Genomic DNA, 15686 nt, shown 5'->3' with positions numbered 1-15686 from the left:
CCTATAATCAATCCATAAAGCATAAGGTATAAGTCAGCAAGAAGGAACTACAACTGCTGTAATCTAGGGCAGCCACTTGATTCCAAATTTGTGCAAGCCATCCAAGAGTGGGCAGCTTTTCATACCCTTACACGGTGGTCATAATACTGGCCCTGCTATATAAGTTTCTTACAGTGCTTCCGGGGTAAGGTGAGAAGTTTTATGTTGATAGTCTCATGACTTTGCCCTATGAATGGTGGGGCCAAGCAACATTCAGTGTCCCAAAAATAGGCCAGAGAATGGAGTTAAGTAACCGAGCCTTTAAATAAGACTCTCCTGTTACTTTGGAACTTTCCCTCATGTTTCTCACATGAATGCTTAAAGGATGGAATAGAGTTTGGTTGATTGGATGTGAAGTATTTGAAGCCTGTCATGGTGTAAGACTGGAGCCCGCTAATTTTTTTAGATGAATTTTAAAATGTCAAGATAAATGAGATGATATATGAAAAGAGCTTTTGGTTCCTTGGGGCAAAGGTGTTATTTGAATGCAAGGTACTATTTTTATTCTTATTATGATGGTGAAATGACATAGGGGCATTATTGTACATTGTTTATCAGTAGATCTCTCTTAGGACAGTATTCATTGATTGGTGGCATTCATAGTACCATGCTATGATTGTACTTATATTGTATGTTGGCTTACATTAAAATCATATTATTAATGAAGTTGATCATGGCAGTGCTCCCCTTGCCAGACAAAACCCTCAACTTTTATTAATGATATTGGAAAACAAAGTATAACATTCAAGCATTTCACCTCTAGGCTAAAATGCCCGTTACCAAAACAAACCAACAAGCAAAAACCCAACAATAACAAAGAACAAAGGAGATACTATAGAAGGTGCATCATGTAGGTGGTTGGACTAGATGACATTTTCAATCTCTTCTAATGCCAAGATTTCCTGATACTGTGAATGACTTCCTTAAAAAACTGTATAAAGAATGTTTTCTTAATCAAAGTTCTATGGGGATTTTTGCTAGGGTTTGGAGTTAGGTATTTTTGTTGTTTCGTTTTTGTTTATGTGCTGAAATATTAACATTTTAAAAAGATGTGGGGTATGATGTGTTCCTTCTAGTTGGCAAAGAAGAGGAGAAAATGTAGAGACATTGTCTTCCCAAGGGTTTTGCTTTAAACTGTTCGCTTCTAACTTCTGAATCCTCTGCTATTTCACTTTTGTCTTTTACCCCTCACCCCCAGTCAAAGAAACCATCTTTGCCCAGGTCTCTAATGACTCTAATAACTATGGCAATTAGTTACCATAGAGTAGAACCATTTTCCCATCTTCATTCTCCATCTTTCTCTCCCCTACTTGATGTACTTGATTGACTACCAATTATTACTGAGTACTTCCTGACTTTGGGCTTTCAAAGTACTTTCCTCAACTAGTTTGCCTCAAAACTCATCCATTATTCCTGGACTGTGTCCTGTTGCTGGGCCCAGTCTACTTAGCTTCTTCTATCTGAGGAATTCCCAAGGGCTCAGTCTTCACTCATGGTCCTGCCCTCTTCGAGAATGAAGGATAAACAACAACCCTTTCTGCTTCACTGTTGCATTAGATCATTAGCTCCTATGAGTTTAGTTAATATTTCAATACATAGGAGACTTAATTTTGTCTGACCACCCTAAATTCTTCACATTTATGAACTTTCATATCTCCAAATGCTATTTCTCTTTGCCAAGTCAGATAAAAAATGGCAAGAATAGAGCTACTTCTTTTTTTTTTCTTCTTTTAAGCCTGCACATCTACTTATTCTTTTAACTGCAGTGGGTAGCATTACTTCCTAAGAAAGTCATTTTCAACTCCTAGCTATCTTTCCTAAAATCCAGGCTGTTACTAACTCTTCACAGTCCGTCCTACTTAACATGACTATCTACTTTTCTCTATCTTTTTCAATGGCCAGAGCTTTAATCTAAATCCTCATTGTTTTTCCTGATGTTGCCACCTGCCATTTGTAGAACATTGCACTCACCAGCCATGTGATCTTGGGCAAATAAATATTTTTTACTTCTCTAGACTTCAGTTTCTTCACCTGTACACCACGAGAGGTTGACTGGTGGAACAATAAGTACCCTTTCTATTTTCCTGACTTAGGCTTCCTTAGGTATCATTATTCCCTTTCACTATGCTTAGAATTCCTGAAACTTTATGACCTCCTTAAAAATATTTCCTAGGTTTCCTGAATGGGCAGCTAGGTGGTATGGTGAATAGAGCACCAAGCCTAGAGTCAGGAAGACCTGAGTTCATATCCAGTTCCAGACACTTAGTAGTTGTGTGACCCTGGACAAATCATTTAACCCTGTTTGCCTCAGTTTCCTTATCTGTAAACTGAGCTGGAGAAGGAAAAGGCATACCGCTCCAGTATCTTTGCCAGAAAACAACAGCAACAAAAGGTCTCCTTAAATGAAATAAGGATTTCCTTCTTCATTTCATCCTTACACTCTTTCAAATTTTACTCCTCATGACAATAACACATTTTTTTCTGTTTATATAATATATCCGTTGATAGATGTATCATGTGCCCATATTATTTTATTTTTTTCCTGACCATATTGTCTAGTTTAGATTGTAAGCGCCTAGAGGGCAGGGCCAATTTCCAAATTTTTTTGTGATGTCATGTCCACGTGAATGCTTAATAAACACTCATTTCTGATGATGACTGTGAGGCCAGACCAATTTGCCTACCAGTTATTGATATTTGATTGTTAGCATCCCTGTAGCAGGTGAAGGTGCTTCTTTCTGTCTTTAATTTTTCCAATTTACCAAAACTAAGGTACATAGGAGTTCATTGACTGGGTAGATTTTTCCTCCATGAGGACCATTGGCTTTGTAAAGCTAATGATCTTCATAGTGGACATCATTATTGTAGAAATCTAGAAGTGTAATCATTTTAGAAATGTAGAGGCCCAATATGAGGAAGGACCTATTGTGCCCTCCCATGGATTCTGTACCTTTTAAGGGGAGTAGGGGGCAAAGGATAGAGAGAGGGAGGGAGGGGGAGAACAGAGAGAAAGAATGGAGGGAGGGAGGCAGAAAGAGAGGAGAGAGAGAGGAGGGAGAAAGGAGAGAGAGAGAAAGAAAGAGAGAGAGAGAATGAATATGAGTTTTGCAATTCTCTTACTGATTTTCTATAGAAAGCACATAAACTTTTTATGAACTACATTAAAAGCTTATGTCAAGGTTATAATGTGTGGAAGTCACTGTAGACCAAGAAGTGAAGAGCATGAGATGTGGGCATAGTTTGAATGGGAGAGGGTTACTTGACTGAGTTTTAGTTCAATGAATAGCTGCTAATACAATGAAAAATTCAGGCTGATCATGATGCTTAACATGTGAGTATTTTTTTTTTCAAATGCTTAAACCTAACTTTGTTTAGTAAAGAACTAGATGGGAAATGGAGGGAAGAGTTTTGAAGCTTATGGTGACAAGTACCATGATGAAAAATCCACTAACATGCTTGACCTTCATTAGGTTTTCTTAAGAGATTCAGACTCGCCGTGTTAAAGGACTCTGTTTTCCAGGGTTTTAGCGCAGTTTGCACAGACAGGACTCAATTGCTCCAGAGCATGTTTCAATAGAAAGTCTATCTACTTTATTTCAGGGCCCAGAGGTTCCCCCAAGACCGCCTGATAATAATTTGGTATTTGGAAGCTCCTGTATCACTGCAGGAATTAAAGGAGCCTAAATCCAGGCCTGATGGAGGAGAAGAGTTCTATGGTTTATCTGCAAATTCTGGCCAGACAACACCTTGACGTCACTCCTTAGCTTCTCTAACATAGCCAAGAAAAGAAGTTACCTTCCAAAGACAATACAGTGTGCTCTATTGACCATCCCCAACCAAGTAGCATGCCACTTTAACTGTAGACCAATCTCCTCGATCCATCAGGATTGCAAGATGTTGGTGATGATATTAGCGACATCAAGTCTGAAGCTTGTCTTCTGTAGTTAATCCAACTAGTCTGTTTAGGTCTAGCATCTTCATCTGACAGCATGAGTTGGTTTCCCGGTAGGATTTGACAAATTTGGGTGAGCGAGTGGCCCCGTTGCCATTTTCTCCTTGACTGCCGAGAAGGTCTTTTGCACACAGGGCACAATGGAAGCAGCCCTTCTGGGCTGAAAAGACTTAAAGCGTGGGGTTCCCTTTAAAGATGGAGATTTGTTATACCTTCCCCTTTAGGGAAGGTGAACCTCTCAGACTCACTGTGTTCCCTCTGAAATTGTGGTGTTGTTTTCTCCCCCTGTCTTGTCAGCGGTAACTCTAGTGCAGTCGTGAGAATTAGCCTGGATTATTTGTCTCTGCTGTATGTATCTGTATGAATCCATCCTCACAGAACATGCTGTGCACACACCTAGGGGTCAGTAATGCGTTATAGCAGATAAATACTCTAGGATTTTGGATTTTGTTCATTTTAATTCTATTTTCAGTTATGTGAATATTATTAAACACCTTCATCCTGAGCCACATTTCATCAGATTCTATATTTCATATGTATATATATATATATGTACATATATATGTGTTTTCACATAGGTAGCATTCTTATTCTACATTCTGCAAAGTAATGTAGACTCATAGAGAGGGTCCAAAGGATGGTATGCTAGATTAAGAGAATAAGAAAGGCTGCTGGAAAGTAAGAATTGTAATAAAAATGGAATTTAACACATAGGAAACCAATCTTCAGTTGCCACAGTTAGCCATTGTGACAGTGAAAATGGTGGGAAAGGAAGAACATTTTGGTCGATGTGTAGATTTTTTAAGCCTGCCTATAAAAGAGCATCAGAACAGGGATTTTTAACCTTTTTTGTGTGTCAAGGACTCCCTTGGCAGTCTGAAAAAGCCTATGTACCCCTTCTTCAAATAATTCTTTAAATGCATAAAATAAAATATATAGGATTACAAATGAAACAAATTATATTGAAATACAATTATCAGGATTTTTTTTAAAAAGGTCATGGACCCTATTTTAAGCACCCCTGTTCTAGAGCAATCTGAGGTTTATTTTTTTAAAGTATTAGGAGTATATGTAACTAAAATTCCCCTCCACGCTGCAGAGGGAGGGCAGACCTCTCAAGGGTGTTGAGTAGTTAGTAAGTGTTAGAGGTGAGATTTGAACAAACCACATGCATGACTCTTGAGCCAGTACCCTTTCCCCTGTATCACACTGCTCCTACTACAAGCAACAGAGAGACATTGAAGCTTCTTGAGGAGGAGAGTCATTGGGTCAAAATCAAAGTCTCTCCATGTTGGAAGAGATCTCACAGGGCACTTAGGTTAACCCATACCATTCCCTCTGCAACGTAATACCCCTCTCAACAGCAATGTTCTCTTGTCATGAAACTGTAGAACAAATTTCCAAGGACATTTTGGGAAATTATCAGAAAAATGTTTCAAATTCTATTTGAATTTCTTGGGGAAAATAGCAGCTAAATTAATGCTGCATGTTTATTTTTCAAACACTTTTTATTTTAGAAACTTCACTGAAATGGTTGTTACCAAGCCAAATGTGAAAGATATTTAGGTCAGCAAACATTTATTAGACCCTCACAATGCCAGGCACATGGTAAATGCTTAACAAATGGTTTTGTTGACTGAGTGCAAGGCACTATACTAGGAGCTGAAGAGACAAAAACACTTTTTTAAAAGCAGTTTTTGTCATCAAGCAGGTGATATTTTTATTTTAGGGTACGACATTTATATAGATAAGTACAAGATAATTTGATGAGCACTAACACCCAGGGGAATCAGGGAAGTCTCCCCATTGGAGATGTCCTCTACATTGAGCTTGGAAAGAAGCTAAGGATGCTAGAGACAGAGGTGAAGAGCGAGGGCACCTCCAGGCAGTTCTGTGCAAAGTACAATGTTAGGAGGTAGAATTCTGAGGTCAGGAAATGGGAAATGAGCCATTTTGGCTGGAACATAGAGTACTTGAAGAGAAATACCATGAAATAATTCTAGAAAGGGAGACTGGAGCCAGACTATGAAAGAATGGAAGTGAAATGCCAAGTAAAAGAGGCTGTACTTTATCTTACAGACAATAGCATACCCAACAACTTAATATAATGAAACATGTATTTCTTACCTTTGAGACACAATCATCTTATCCCCACCTTAGTCAAAGAATCGTTCTTTGATTCTAGGATATATAGAATTAATGTAGGGGAAAAACCCAAAATCAGATCCTGAATCTACCAGCTGTTGTGGGGTCATAGTTACCAAGTGGTGCTGGGAAAAACATTCATATCAGAATCAAGAGAACACTGATGACTTGAAGTCATCTTCTAACCAAGATAAGAATTATGAAGCAAGCACACACCAGACATTTCAATTCAAGTTCTCCAAACTATCAGAAGCATCCCGGAAGAATCTTAATGGGTTCAATATCCTAATGCTTTTGTTCTGGGTATTTCCCAGGGTGCAGACCTTTCTGAGAAAGAGTTTGTCAAAAGGATTCATGAGATTTAACAGGACCTTCTTTTTTATTTCTGGTTAATCACTTTTGCATGTGCTAGCAGATTGGAGAAATAGGATAATCCCAGCAAACTCTGCTACTGGAGAGGCACTTTAAACTGTTAAGAAGCTTCTTCCTCTCAGATGCTGGGAAATTTGAGTAGTTCCTTTGGTGGAGTGAAAAAGCAATATGAGTAGAGATTGTGAAATCACGCTGAGTTTTTCTTGGATGCGACATACACTTTGAGTTTTTTGGTTATAAGACACGGCTTTTGCTCTTGGGAAGATCTTTCTCTACCTTCAGGAATTTTGCTAGGCACCAGGATTCTGCTATGATCTCTCTTTCATGGGATCATAGCATGATAGTACTTAGAGTTGAGGACTATACACGTGAGATTACTTGTCCAAGGACACACAGAAATTAGTCAGTGGAACCAGGATTCAAGTCTTCTGATTCCATGACAGAGCCTTGAAAATATGACATATGCGGCTGTATTGAAGGAATGTTTAGAGAAGAGAAGACTCAGGGTGGTGGAAGGGAGGTGGTAGTTGTTCAGGTGTTTCAGTCATTTTGACTCTTCATGACCCTATTTGGGGTTTTCTTGGCAAAGATACTGAAGTGGTTTTCCATTTCCTTCTTCAGTTCATTTTACAGATAAGGAAACTGAGGCAAAAGGCAAACAGGGTTACATGACTTGCCCAGGGTCACACAGCTAGTAAGTGTCTAAGGCCATATTTAAACTCGGGAAGAAGAGTCTTCCTGGCACCAAGCCCAGTGCTCTATCTACTGTGCCACCTAGATGCCCTGGAGGAAAGACAGTAATTTTTAATTACTTAAAAGATCATCTAATAGGAAAAAGGATTAGAGCTGCTCTGTCTGATTGCAAAAAGCAGAACCAAAAGCAATGGATAGAATTTACAAAGAGGCATATCTAGGCCCAATAAAATCTCTAACAATCTATCTAAGAGCACGATGGACCACTTTGAGATGTAGTTGATTCTCTCTCACTGATAGTTTCGAAGGGAAGGCTAGATGACCACTTGTTAGGTGTGGTGTCTAGGGGATTCTTTTAGAGGATGGGTTGGCTTAGATAGCTGCCGAGGTTTCTTCCTGTTCTGAAATTCTGTGATTCTGATTCTAACTGCAAATCCAGTGGGCTTTCCACAATACCTTATAGTTTCTTATGTTACTACTGCTTATTGTTCTTTCCTCAGAGGTTATCTTGATGGACGAGTAAGCATGTTGTTTTCTCTATCAGAAATGGAAAAGCTGAAACACACATCTCAAGGGTTTGTTTTGAGAATGTGGGAGATACAGGCCCACTTTCTGGTAGTTAAATCTTAAAGATAATTACATATCCTTAGACCCAGAGATTAAAAGGTATTAAGATAGACTTAATGGGGAGGAGTCAGCCAGACTATTGAGTAATGCAACATAACACCCTTAGTCTGTCCCTTTAGTTTAGTTTTTCATGGTAGAATGCCTTGCTGGGAGAACTCTGATTAGTGGTGGGAGTGACTCTTGGCCTCTCTCAGTCATTCAGCATAGAGGACAACAGTAGGACAGACTGTTTAGGGCATATGGATAATATTGGTCAACGTTGGCAGGGCATAAGAAAATTTCACAGTACAAATGCAATTTAATTGAAGGCCTAATGATTTTGGAAATCTGTTCACAAGGTCAAATTGGGCCTTGCTCAATCACTTTAAATGCCCTTTTAAATCTCCTCTTGACATGAAGTCTACCCACTTGGTGCTTACAGGGTTCTTGTGTGTCAGGTACCTTCATATATTGCACTGTGCATGAGTTGATGTTGGCCATAACTAGATAGCTCTACTTCAGTTTGTTATAGTAGAAAATCCTCAAGAAATATGATTTAAGTGCTATCGCAAGATTCATATCTTTTGCTGTTAGGCGGCAACATTCCATCAATGCTGGTATTTTGTTTGTTAACTTTCTTAAGATTGACAGATTGAAAAAAAGATATCAAAATGAATAATTTCTTTGAATTTGTAAGACATTAGATTAGAGTGGCATTGCACTGGAGTGGAGAAGTTCTACAGAGAAACAATTTGATAGACCACAAGCCTAGTTTCTTTATTGCTATCATTAACATTGAAAATTACATTGCATTAAGACCTGTTTAAAGAAGAGAGATGCTGTAGCAATACTTTCCTTATTGCTCTTACCAAACACAATCACTTAACAGTTATTGACATCTTGGGTTCTCTGTAGAACTGTTCATCTAATGCCCCACATTTATTAGAACAGGTCACATTTTTCGGCTATCATTTAAAAAGCCCTTTCACACAATAGCTCTCAGAGATAGGTAGTGCATGTAGTAATATTCCCATTTTATTCATGAAAAAAAGGTTCATAAAGAGGGAAATGTTTTAGAATCATAGAATGTTAGAATTGGAAAGGGCCTCAGAAATTATTCCAACCCCCTCATTTTACAAATGAGGAAACTGAAGCCTAGAGAGGTGATATGATTTGCCTAAGGTCACACACCAAGTAAATGTTAGGACTTCTGCACAAGTGCAGTGTTCTTTCCACCATATTATGCTGCCTGTCATAGTTGGATGATCAAGGCCATATATACACCACCCTACTAATGACCCAAGATAGTTATTGGCATAGAGAAGATTGGCTAAAATCCTATAACATCAGATCTGATTAAAATATCTATATGCCTGTATATGGAACCTGTTCATTAAAGGAAATAGCATGGTATAGCTATATGAAGGGTAGCTCCTTTGGACTGCATGAGGTTTTTATACAAAGATGCTGCTGATTATATGATGTTTTAGAGGATTTAGGACAGGAGGGAACATTAGATCATATAATGCTACCTCCTCATTTTATAAAAGAGAAAATTGAGATTTACAGGGATTTAAATAAAGATTTATCTAGGTAAGTCAGTAGCAGGAATTTGAACCCAGGTCTCCTGATGCAAAACAAGTACTGTTTTCATTTCACTAAACCTCAGAGTTCTTAAACATTTTTTGTGTCATTACCCTTTTGGCAATGTGGTGAAGCTTATAGACTTGTCTTAAAATAATACAGTTAATAGGGGCAGCTAGGTGGCGCAGTGGATAGAGCACCGGCCCTGGATTCAGGAGGACCTGAGTTCAAATCCGGCCTCAGACACGTAACACTTACTAGCTGTGTGACCCTGGGCAAGTCACTTAACCCCATTGCCTACACAAATATGTATTTATATATATTTATCCATGAACTCATTGGAGGTCCGTGGACCTCAGGTTAAGAACCCTAGCACAATACCATTACACTCAACTGAGTATGGATAGATGAGTTTAACCATTCCTTTGTGACCAAAGGGAGCTCACCAAAGTAAGAAGGTTACACAGTACTAAAGCCTAGCAAGAATAACAGACTCTCCCTGGAATTCAGCCCCTGACCTCATTCACGGTGTTTCAACTAACGAAGTTCACCAGCCATAGAGTCTCTCATGTGAGCTTGGCAGTTGAGCTATAAATAAAACTTTCGTTATGATATACATGATTATCAATCTAAGAACCAATGATAATCATGCCTTGTTCCATCAATGCCATGTCCTTTTGAATTTTGCTGATGGACAATGATTATACATATGCACCCATATCGGTACTCTGTACTTTATTTAAATGGGTTGATGCTTTTTTTTCTGAATTACCTTGAAGTATTGAAGTAAAGTCAACAAACATTTATTAAGCAGGCCAGCCACTGTGTCAAGCAATAGGGATTTAAAAAAAAAAGGAAAGCAACATTTTAGCTGGAGCCTGAAGGAAGCCAGAGAATCTAGGAAGTAGAGATGAGGATGAAAAGAATTCCAAGCACGGGGGCCCCCAGTGAAAAAGCACAGGACTGGGAGAGGGAATGTCTTATTTAAGAAAAATTAAGGTCAATGCCACTGAATTGTAGAATAGGGAATAAGGGATAAAGAGTAAGAAGACTGGGAAAGTAGGAGGGAGCCAGGCTAGGAAGGGCTTTAAAAGCCAGAGGATTTTGTATTTGATCTTGGAAGTAATGTTAAGTATTCTTGTTAAAGTGTGTTATGCAGTGGTAGAGGGGCTTCTTACCCCCATCTTTCAAATATCTTTTTTTGAGGAGATGGTGAGAGAAAGAAAGGGTTAAAAAGTTCTTCTAGTCTTATTTCAATTCTTAAGATTTCTGTGATTCCTATTTAGATCTCTATCATTCCTGGTCTTGAAAACAGGAATTTTGCTTCATCTGGTTCTTACTGTCAGTGATGGCTATCTATATTTGGAGACCTCAAAGCTTATAGCTTAAGGGATGAAGAACTAACAGGCAAAAGTTAAAAAAAAAGTTATCTTCCAATGTACTTATTCCTATATCCTGCTCCACTTATGGAGAGTGGATACATTCTGTACAATTTCCTAAATGCCATATTGAGTTTTATGCCTGAAGGATGCCTTAGCCAAATTGGGGTCAGATGCCTGATACTTTGGCACAGACCATAGATTTTGTAGACAGTAATCCAATATATTTATTGATCGTACAAAAACCCTGTATTATCTCCTGAAATGATCTGTGGAGTTGGCATTCCTCACTCCTCTGTGGTTATGTTCTGTCACTCCCCAAATTGAAAAAGTTGACAGGACTTCCCGAAAGGGAATCCATTTGGAAGAAGGGGGAGGGCAAGATGTACTGAATCCTAATCCAAGAAATGATCTTTTAGGATGAATTCAGACTTAAGTTCAATGTGAAGTTTTTAAAAGCATGTGAGTATTTATTTTTTCTTTCTAAAAACTGTATTTTTTATTTTTATTTTTATTTTTTTACAATTGGTGTGGCTTCATGCCCTTCCTGTTGGTATTTTGAACTTAAGAAAGATCTAGAAAACAAAGATGAGCCAAAGAATTCATGAGATCATAGATCTAGAGTTGAAAGAGACTACAGAGGCCATATAATCCAACCCCTTTATTTTGCAGATGAGAAAACTGAGGCTTAGAAATCCAGGTGTAGTTGAAAGCTTTTGACCAAAAATCAGAATCATAAGATGGCATGTGTCTGATAAATTCCTTTTATTTTCTTCCCCAGGATTGTGAATTTCCTTTTCAGTTCTTCCCACCTTTCCTCCAAAATGCTCCCCCCCCAACCAGTTCCTTTATTTTATAAAAGGAATTGTTATGGCTAGCCATGTCACACAAGTCTTAGATTTTATACTCCTCTTTTAGGCAGACTCATCTGTGTTGGAGTATTCCAACTAATTTACATTTCAATCTAGATCAAAATGAAGGTCAGAATGTCCCCACACAGTAGCAAATGGCCTTAATGTTTGCAAATGGAAAAATTACTTTTATCAGATCCATTCAACCAAACTGACAGTGAATGGAGATAGTCTTGGCATGGTGGTGATTTTTTTGATTATCCTAGCAATCCAGTTACCCTGAAGTTATTAACAGGAATAAAAAAGTCTATGTAGGGCAGTGATTAGAGAGCTTGCTTCAGAATCAGAAAGATTGGGGTTCAAATTCTGTTTTTGGCACATAATGACTAGGTGACCTTGGGCAATTCACTGAGCCTCTCAGTTCCCCAGGCAGCTCTCAAAGATTCTAAGTTCCAGAACAGTTGCAACTATGCATTGGTAGAGGGAATTTCCCAACCCACACCTTCCTATTCCAGTGAAATTGTCTTTACTGATGTCTTTGCTGATGGACAATGATTATACATATGCACCCATATCGGTGTGCAACCCTGAGCCTCATACCTCCAAACTACAAAGCATATGTGCAAGGTAAATCTACATTTTTTTTGATCTTGCTATAAAATGAGAAGCCTTCCTTGCTAATCATGCAGTGAAGTTTAAGAACAAAATTTTGGCGAATTTCACTTATCCTTGTACCATATACCTTCATCTCTTTCTTGAGCTGTTTGATTTCAGAATCAGAGACTTTAGAACCGGTAAGGATTTTAGAGATCATCTAATTCAAATTCACTCTTTTTCTCTCACCATCCCCTTCCTCCATTTTACGGAAAGTGAGATTCAAGGAGGAAAGTATTTGTGTTTATGTCTCTCTATCCCTCTGAGTTCCTAAATTCCATGAGAACAAGGGCTGTTTTAATCTTTATCTCTTCCCCTACTTCCCAACACAAGACTTTGTATATAGTAGGTGCTTAACAAATGCTTCTTTTTAATTGAACAGAAGTGACTTGCCACAGATTCCACAATGAGACAATGGCAAAACTTGTGCTAGACTTTGGTTTACTGCCTCTACTTATGTTCCTTTCATTATTTGAAGCTTTTGATAAGATCTTTTTTTAAAAATAGCGTCAATAAAATGCCTAGGGGAGGGACAAATTGGATGATAACCTTTCCAAAAGGACGTATTAGTGATTCAAAAAAAAAAAAAAAAAACAGGACTGAACACCAAGCATTCTCACTTGCAAACTGGGTTGTTCAGACTCCAGTAAGATTGCTAAATTGTGGCTTAAATGGTGATTTCAATGCAAGGTTAGAACTATATAATATTTGTGATTGTGCATAGTAATGGGCATAGTTAATATGAATTTATGATTAATGATCATATGGAAAACAAGAATTCACAACAGGAGATGTGTGAAGCAAAACAGAGAAAGAATAAATTGCTTTTCTGCCCTGTTCCTCACAGCCTTATTATCTTGTTTTAAGCGCAAAGGTCTATGTTTCCATATTGGCAGAAATGAAAGGGGTCAGCTTTCTGATTGGTCTTTTACCATTCATGAGCCTCTTTCTTTCTTTTTTTTTTTTTTAAATGAGTCAGCCATTGATAAATGGCATTGCTCCCACTGGGATAATAAGGGTCTAGTCTAAGAGAATTATCATCTAAAACTTTAGGCCTGGGGCTAAGATTTTACAAGCTACTACCACAGTTTGTTGAATTGAATTGGATGAAAGACAAAAGAAGGGGAAAAAAAGGAAAGCTCACAAACAACAACAACAAGAACAAAACCAAACAAAACACTTTGGGGCTATGTTTGTGAAGGTTAGGGGCCATTGTTACAGACCTATCCAAAGTGCCCTAATAGGATCATAGATATAGAGCTGGAGGAGAACTTGAAGGTCATGTCGTCCAACCCACTCCTATCCTCCCCCCCATCCCCAAACTTCCCACTCCCATTTTATAGATGAGGAAACTTGAAGCTCAGGACAGGTGAATGAACTTGCCCAAAGTCATGCAGGAAGTAAGTATCAGAGACAGGATTTGAATTCAGGTCCTTTGACTCCAGAATCAGTGTGCTTTCCACTCTACTCAGTAAACATATTACAAGCCTAGATCCATTTGCTTTCTCATCATGCCATCTTGGGTGACTTCTTTTCCATCAGGGAAATTACAAGGGTTCAGAAATGTGCTATTCAAATACAAAACATCTGCTGACACTTTCTTATCATTGCTCTCCGAGCTCCAGTATCACTGTTTGAGGACGGTACCCCAACCCAGGCAGAATTTAGCAATTTCCCCCTTAACTTAGCAGTCACTTTTTTCCAAAGCAGTTACCCATCAATTAAAGTTCAAGTCCCCTACTCTAGAAGCAGGCACAACCCTTCAGGGCGCCCCAGTTCTGGGGCTCATACTCCCTTGGGCGACTGTGTATCCACCCTAGAACACCTCTTACTCAGCTGTGCTGATTGCACCACACTTCAGCACCTCTCAATTCTAGCGAAGGTCTTTTCCTCTTGTTAACACTTAGAACAGCAGGGATAAGTCTCCTCAAAACGTATTTGTCAGCCTCAGAGGTAATGTTAGAACACTCTTGAAATAAATGTGGGGGATTCCAGAATGTTCACCTGCAAGCTCCATGTGAGATCCCCTTTTCCTTGTATGGCTGTTTGTGTCTTAAATTGGGCACCCCCGTAAGATACGTGTTTTTCATGAGAATAGCACTATCTGGTTCTGCCAGGTTTAGACAGCACAAGGTAAAGTAGAAGATTAAAATTATTAGAAAACTTGGAGTGGTAGAAATGGTACCTTTGGTACTTCAGGTCACATCTCTTAGTTGTCCTGTCACCTGGGGGATACAGAGAAAAGGAGGGGCTTTTAAACCTCTCCAAATTCAGCCCTAAATTCCAAGAAGAATTCAAATCCCATCACTACTGGAGTTCTTAACCTTTTTCATTGTCATGGTTACTTATAAGACATGCTAATCTGGTTAAGACTGTGGACACCTCAGAACAACATGTCTAAATGCATAAAATAAAATCCATAGGATTACAGCATTCATTATATTGAAATGCAGTTATCAAAATAAATTTAAAATAATTTTTTAACAGACCAAGGGGGAAAAAAAAAGAAAGCTCACAAACAAAAAGACATTTTGGGGCTATGTTTATGAAGGTTAAGAATCCCTACATCACTAGTAACTCACCTTTAGGTCAACCAACCCTGCCCCCACTCGTCTCTTTCCCCAGATAATATCCTTTGCAACAGAAACCTGGATAAGTTTAGATGTTCATGTTTCAGATACACTGGACTGGACAGAATCTGATTTTTAGCCTTTCATCATCGTTCATGCTTCACTAGTGTACCCTCTGCAGGGGAGAAGGGAGGGGAGGAAGGTGGGGTAGGGAAAGATGTACTAGAAATCTCTCACAAGCCCTAGACCTGTACACCTCACAGCACTCAGTTAGGACAGGAACTTCTTGGCAGGCCTCAGGCAACTCTAGCCCCTACCCTCACACAGTCTCACTTTACTTATTTTTAATTAACAAACATTTATTTTCTCTCTCTTCTACTTCCCCTTCCCCAACTTGAAAAAAAGAAGACAACACACACACACACACAAAAATCCCTTGTAACAAATATGCATAGTCAAGCAGAAACAAAGTCCTACATTGGCCCTATCAAAAAATGTGTATCTCAGTATGCGTTTTGAGTGCATTGACTCTGTGTCACTCTAACTCATTAATATCAAATGGGTCCCCCTAAACCTTTGTACAGTCACTAGGTGGTACAGTGTGTCTACTCTTCATCTTTGTGAGTTTAAATCTGGCCTCAGACACTTAGTAGCTGTATGACCTTGGGCAAGTCACTTCGCCCTGTTTGCCTCAGTTCCTCGTCTGTAAAATGAGCTGGAGAAAGAAATGGCAAGCCATTCCAGTTTCTTTGCCAAGAAAACCCCAAAATAAAGTTACAAAGAGTCGGACATGACAAAAATGACAGAACAACAATAAAAGCCCACACCAGCTTTCAAGCTA

At 38.8% G+C, this 15686-nt stretch overlaps 1 protein-coding gene across 2 annotated transcripts in view; it reads left to right on the top strand.

Annotated features, from left to right (window-relative positions):
* Window positions 1-15686, top strand: part of LOC114025658 (BDNF/NT-3 growth factors receptor-like) — a 412069-nt gene that overhangs the window by 241044 nt on the left and 155339 nt on the right. Inside the window, exon 13 of one of the 2 annotated variants that reach the window (XM_027839134.1) lies at window positions 3640-4453. The exons of the other annotated variant lie outside the window; for it this stretch is intronic. Coding sequence (XP_027694935.1) covers window positions 3640-3668 — 29 coding nt within the window. The 3' untranslated portion in view covers window positions 3669-4453. Of the gene's footprint in view, window positions 1-3639; window positions 4454-15686 lie in introns of those variants that run through there. 2 annotated transcript variants of the gene reach the window in all.

The sequence above is a fragment of the Vombatus ursinus genome, unplaced genomic scaffold, assembly GCF_900497805.2.
Source record: "Vombatus ursinus unplaced genomic scaffold, bare-nosed wombat genome assembly UNPS02014832.1, whole genome shotgun sequence".
In the NCBI taxonomy this organism is placed as follows: domain Eukaryota; kingdom Metazoa; phylum Chordata; class Mammalia; order Diprotodontia; family Vombatidae; genus Vombatus; species Vombatus ursinus.
This window is presented reverse-complemented; position numbering and strand designations above follow the sequence as displayed.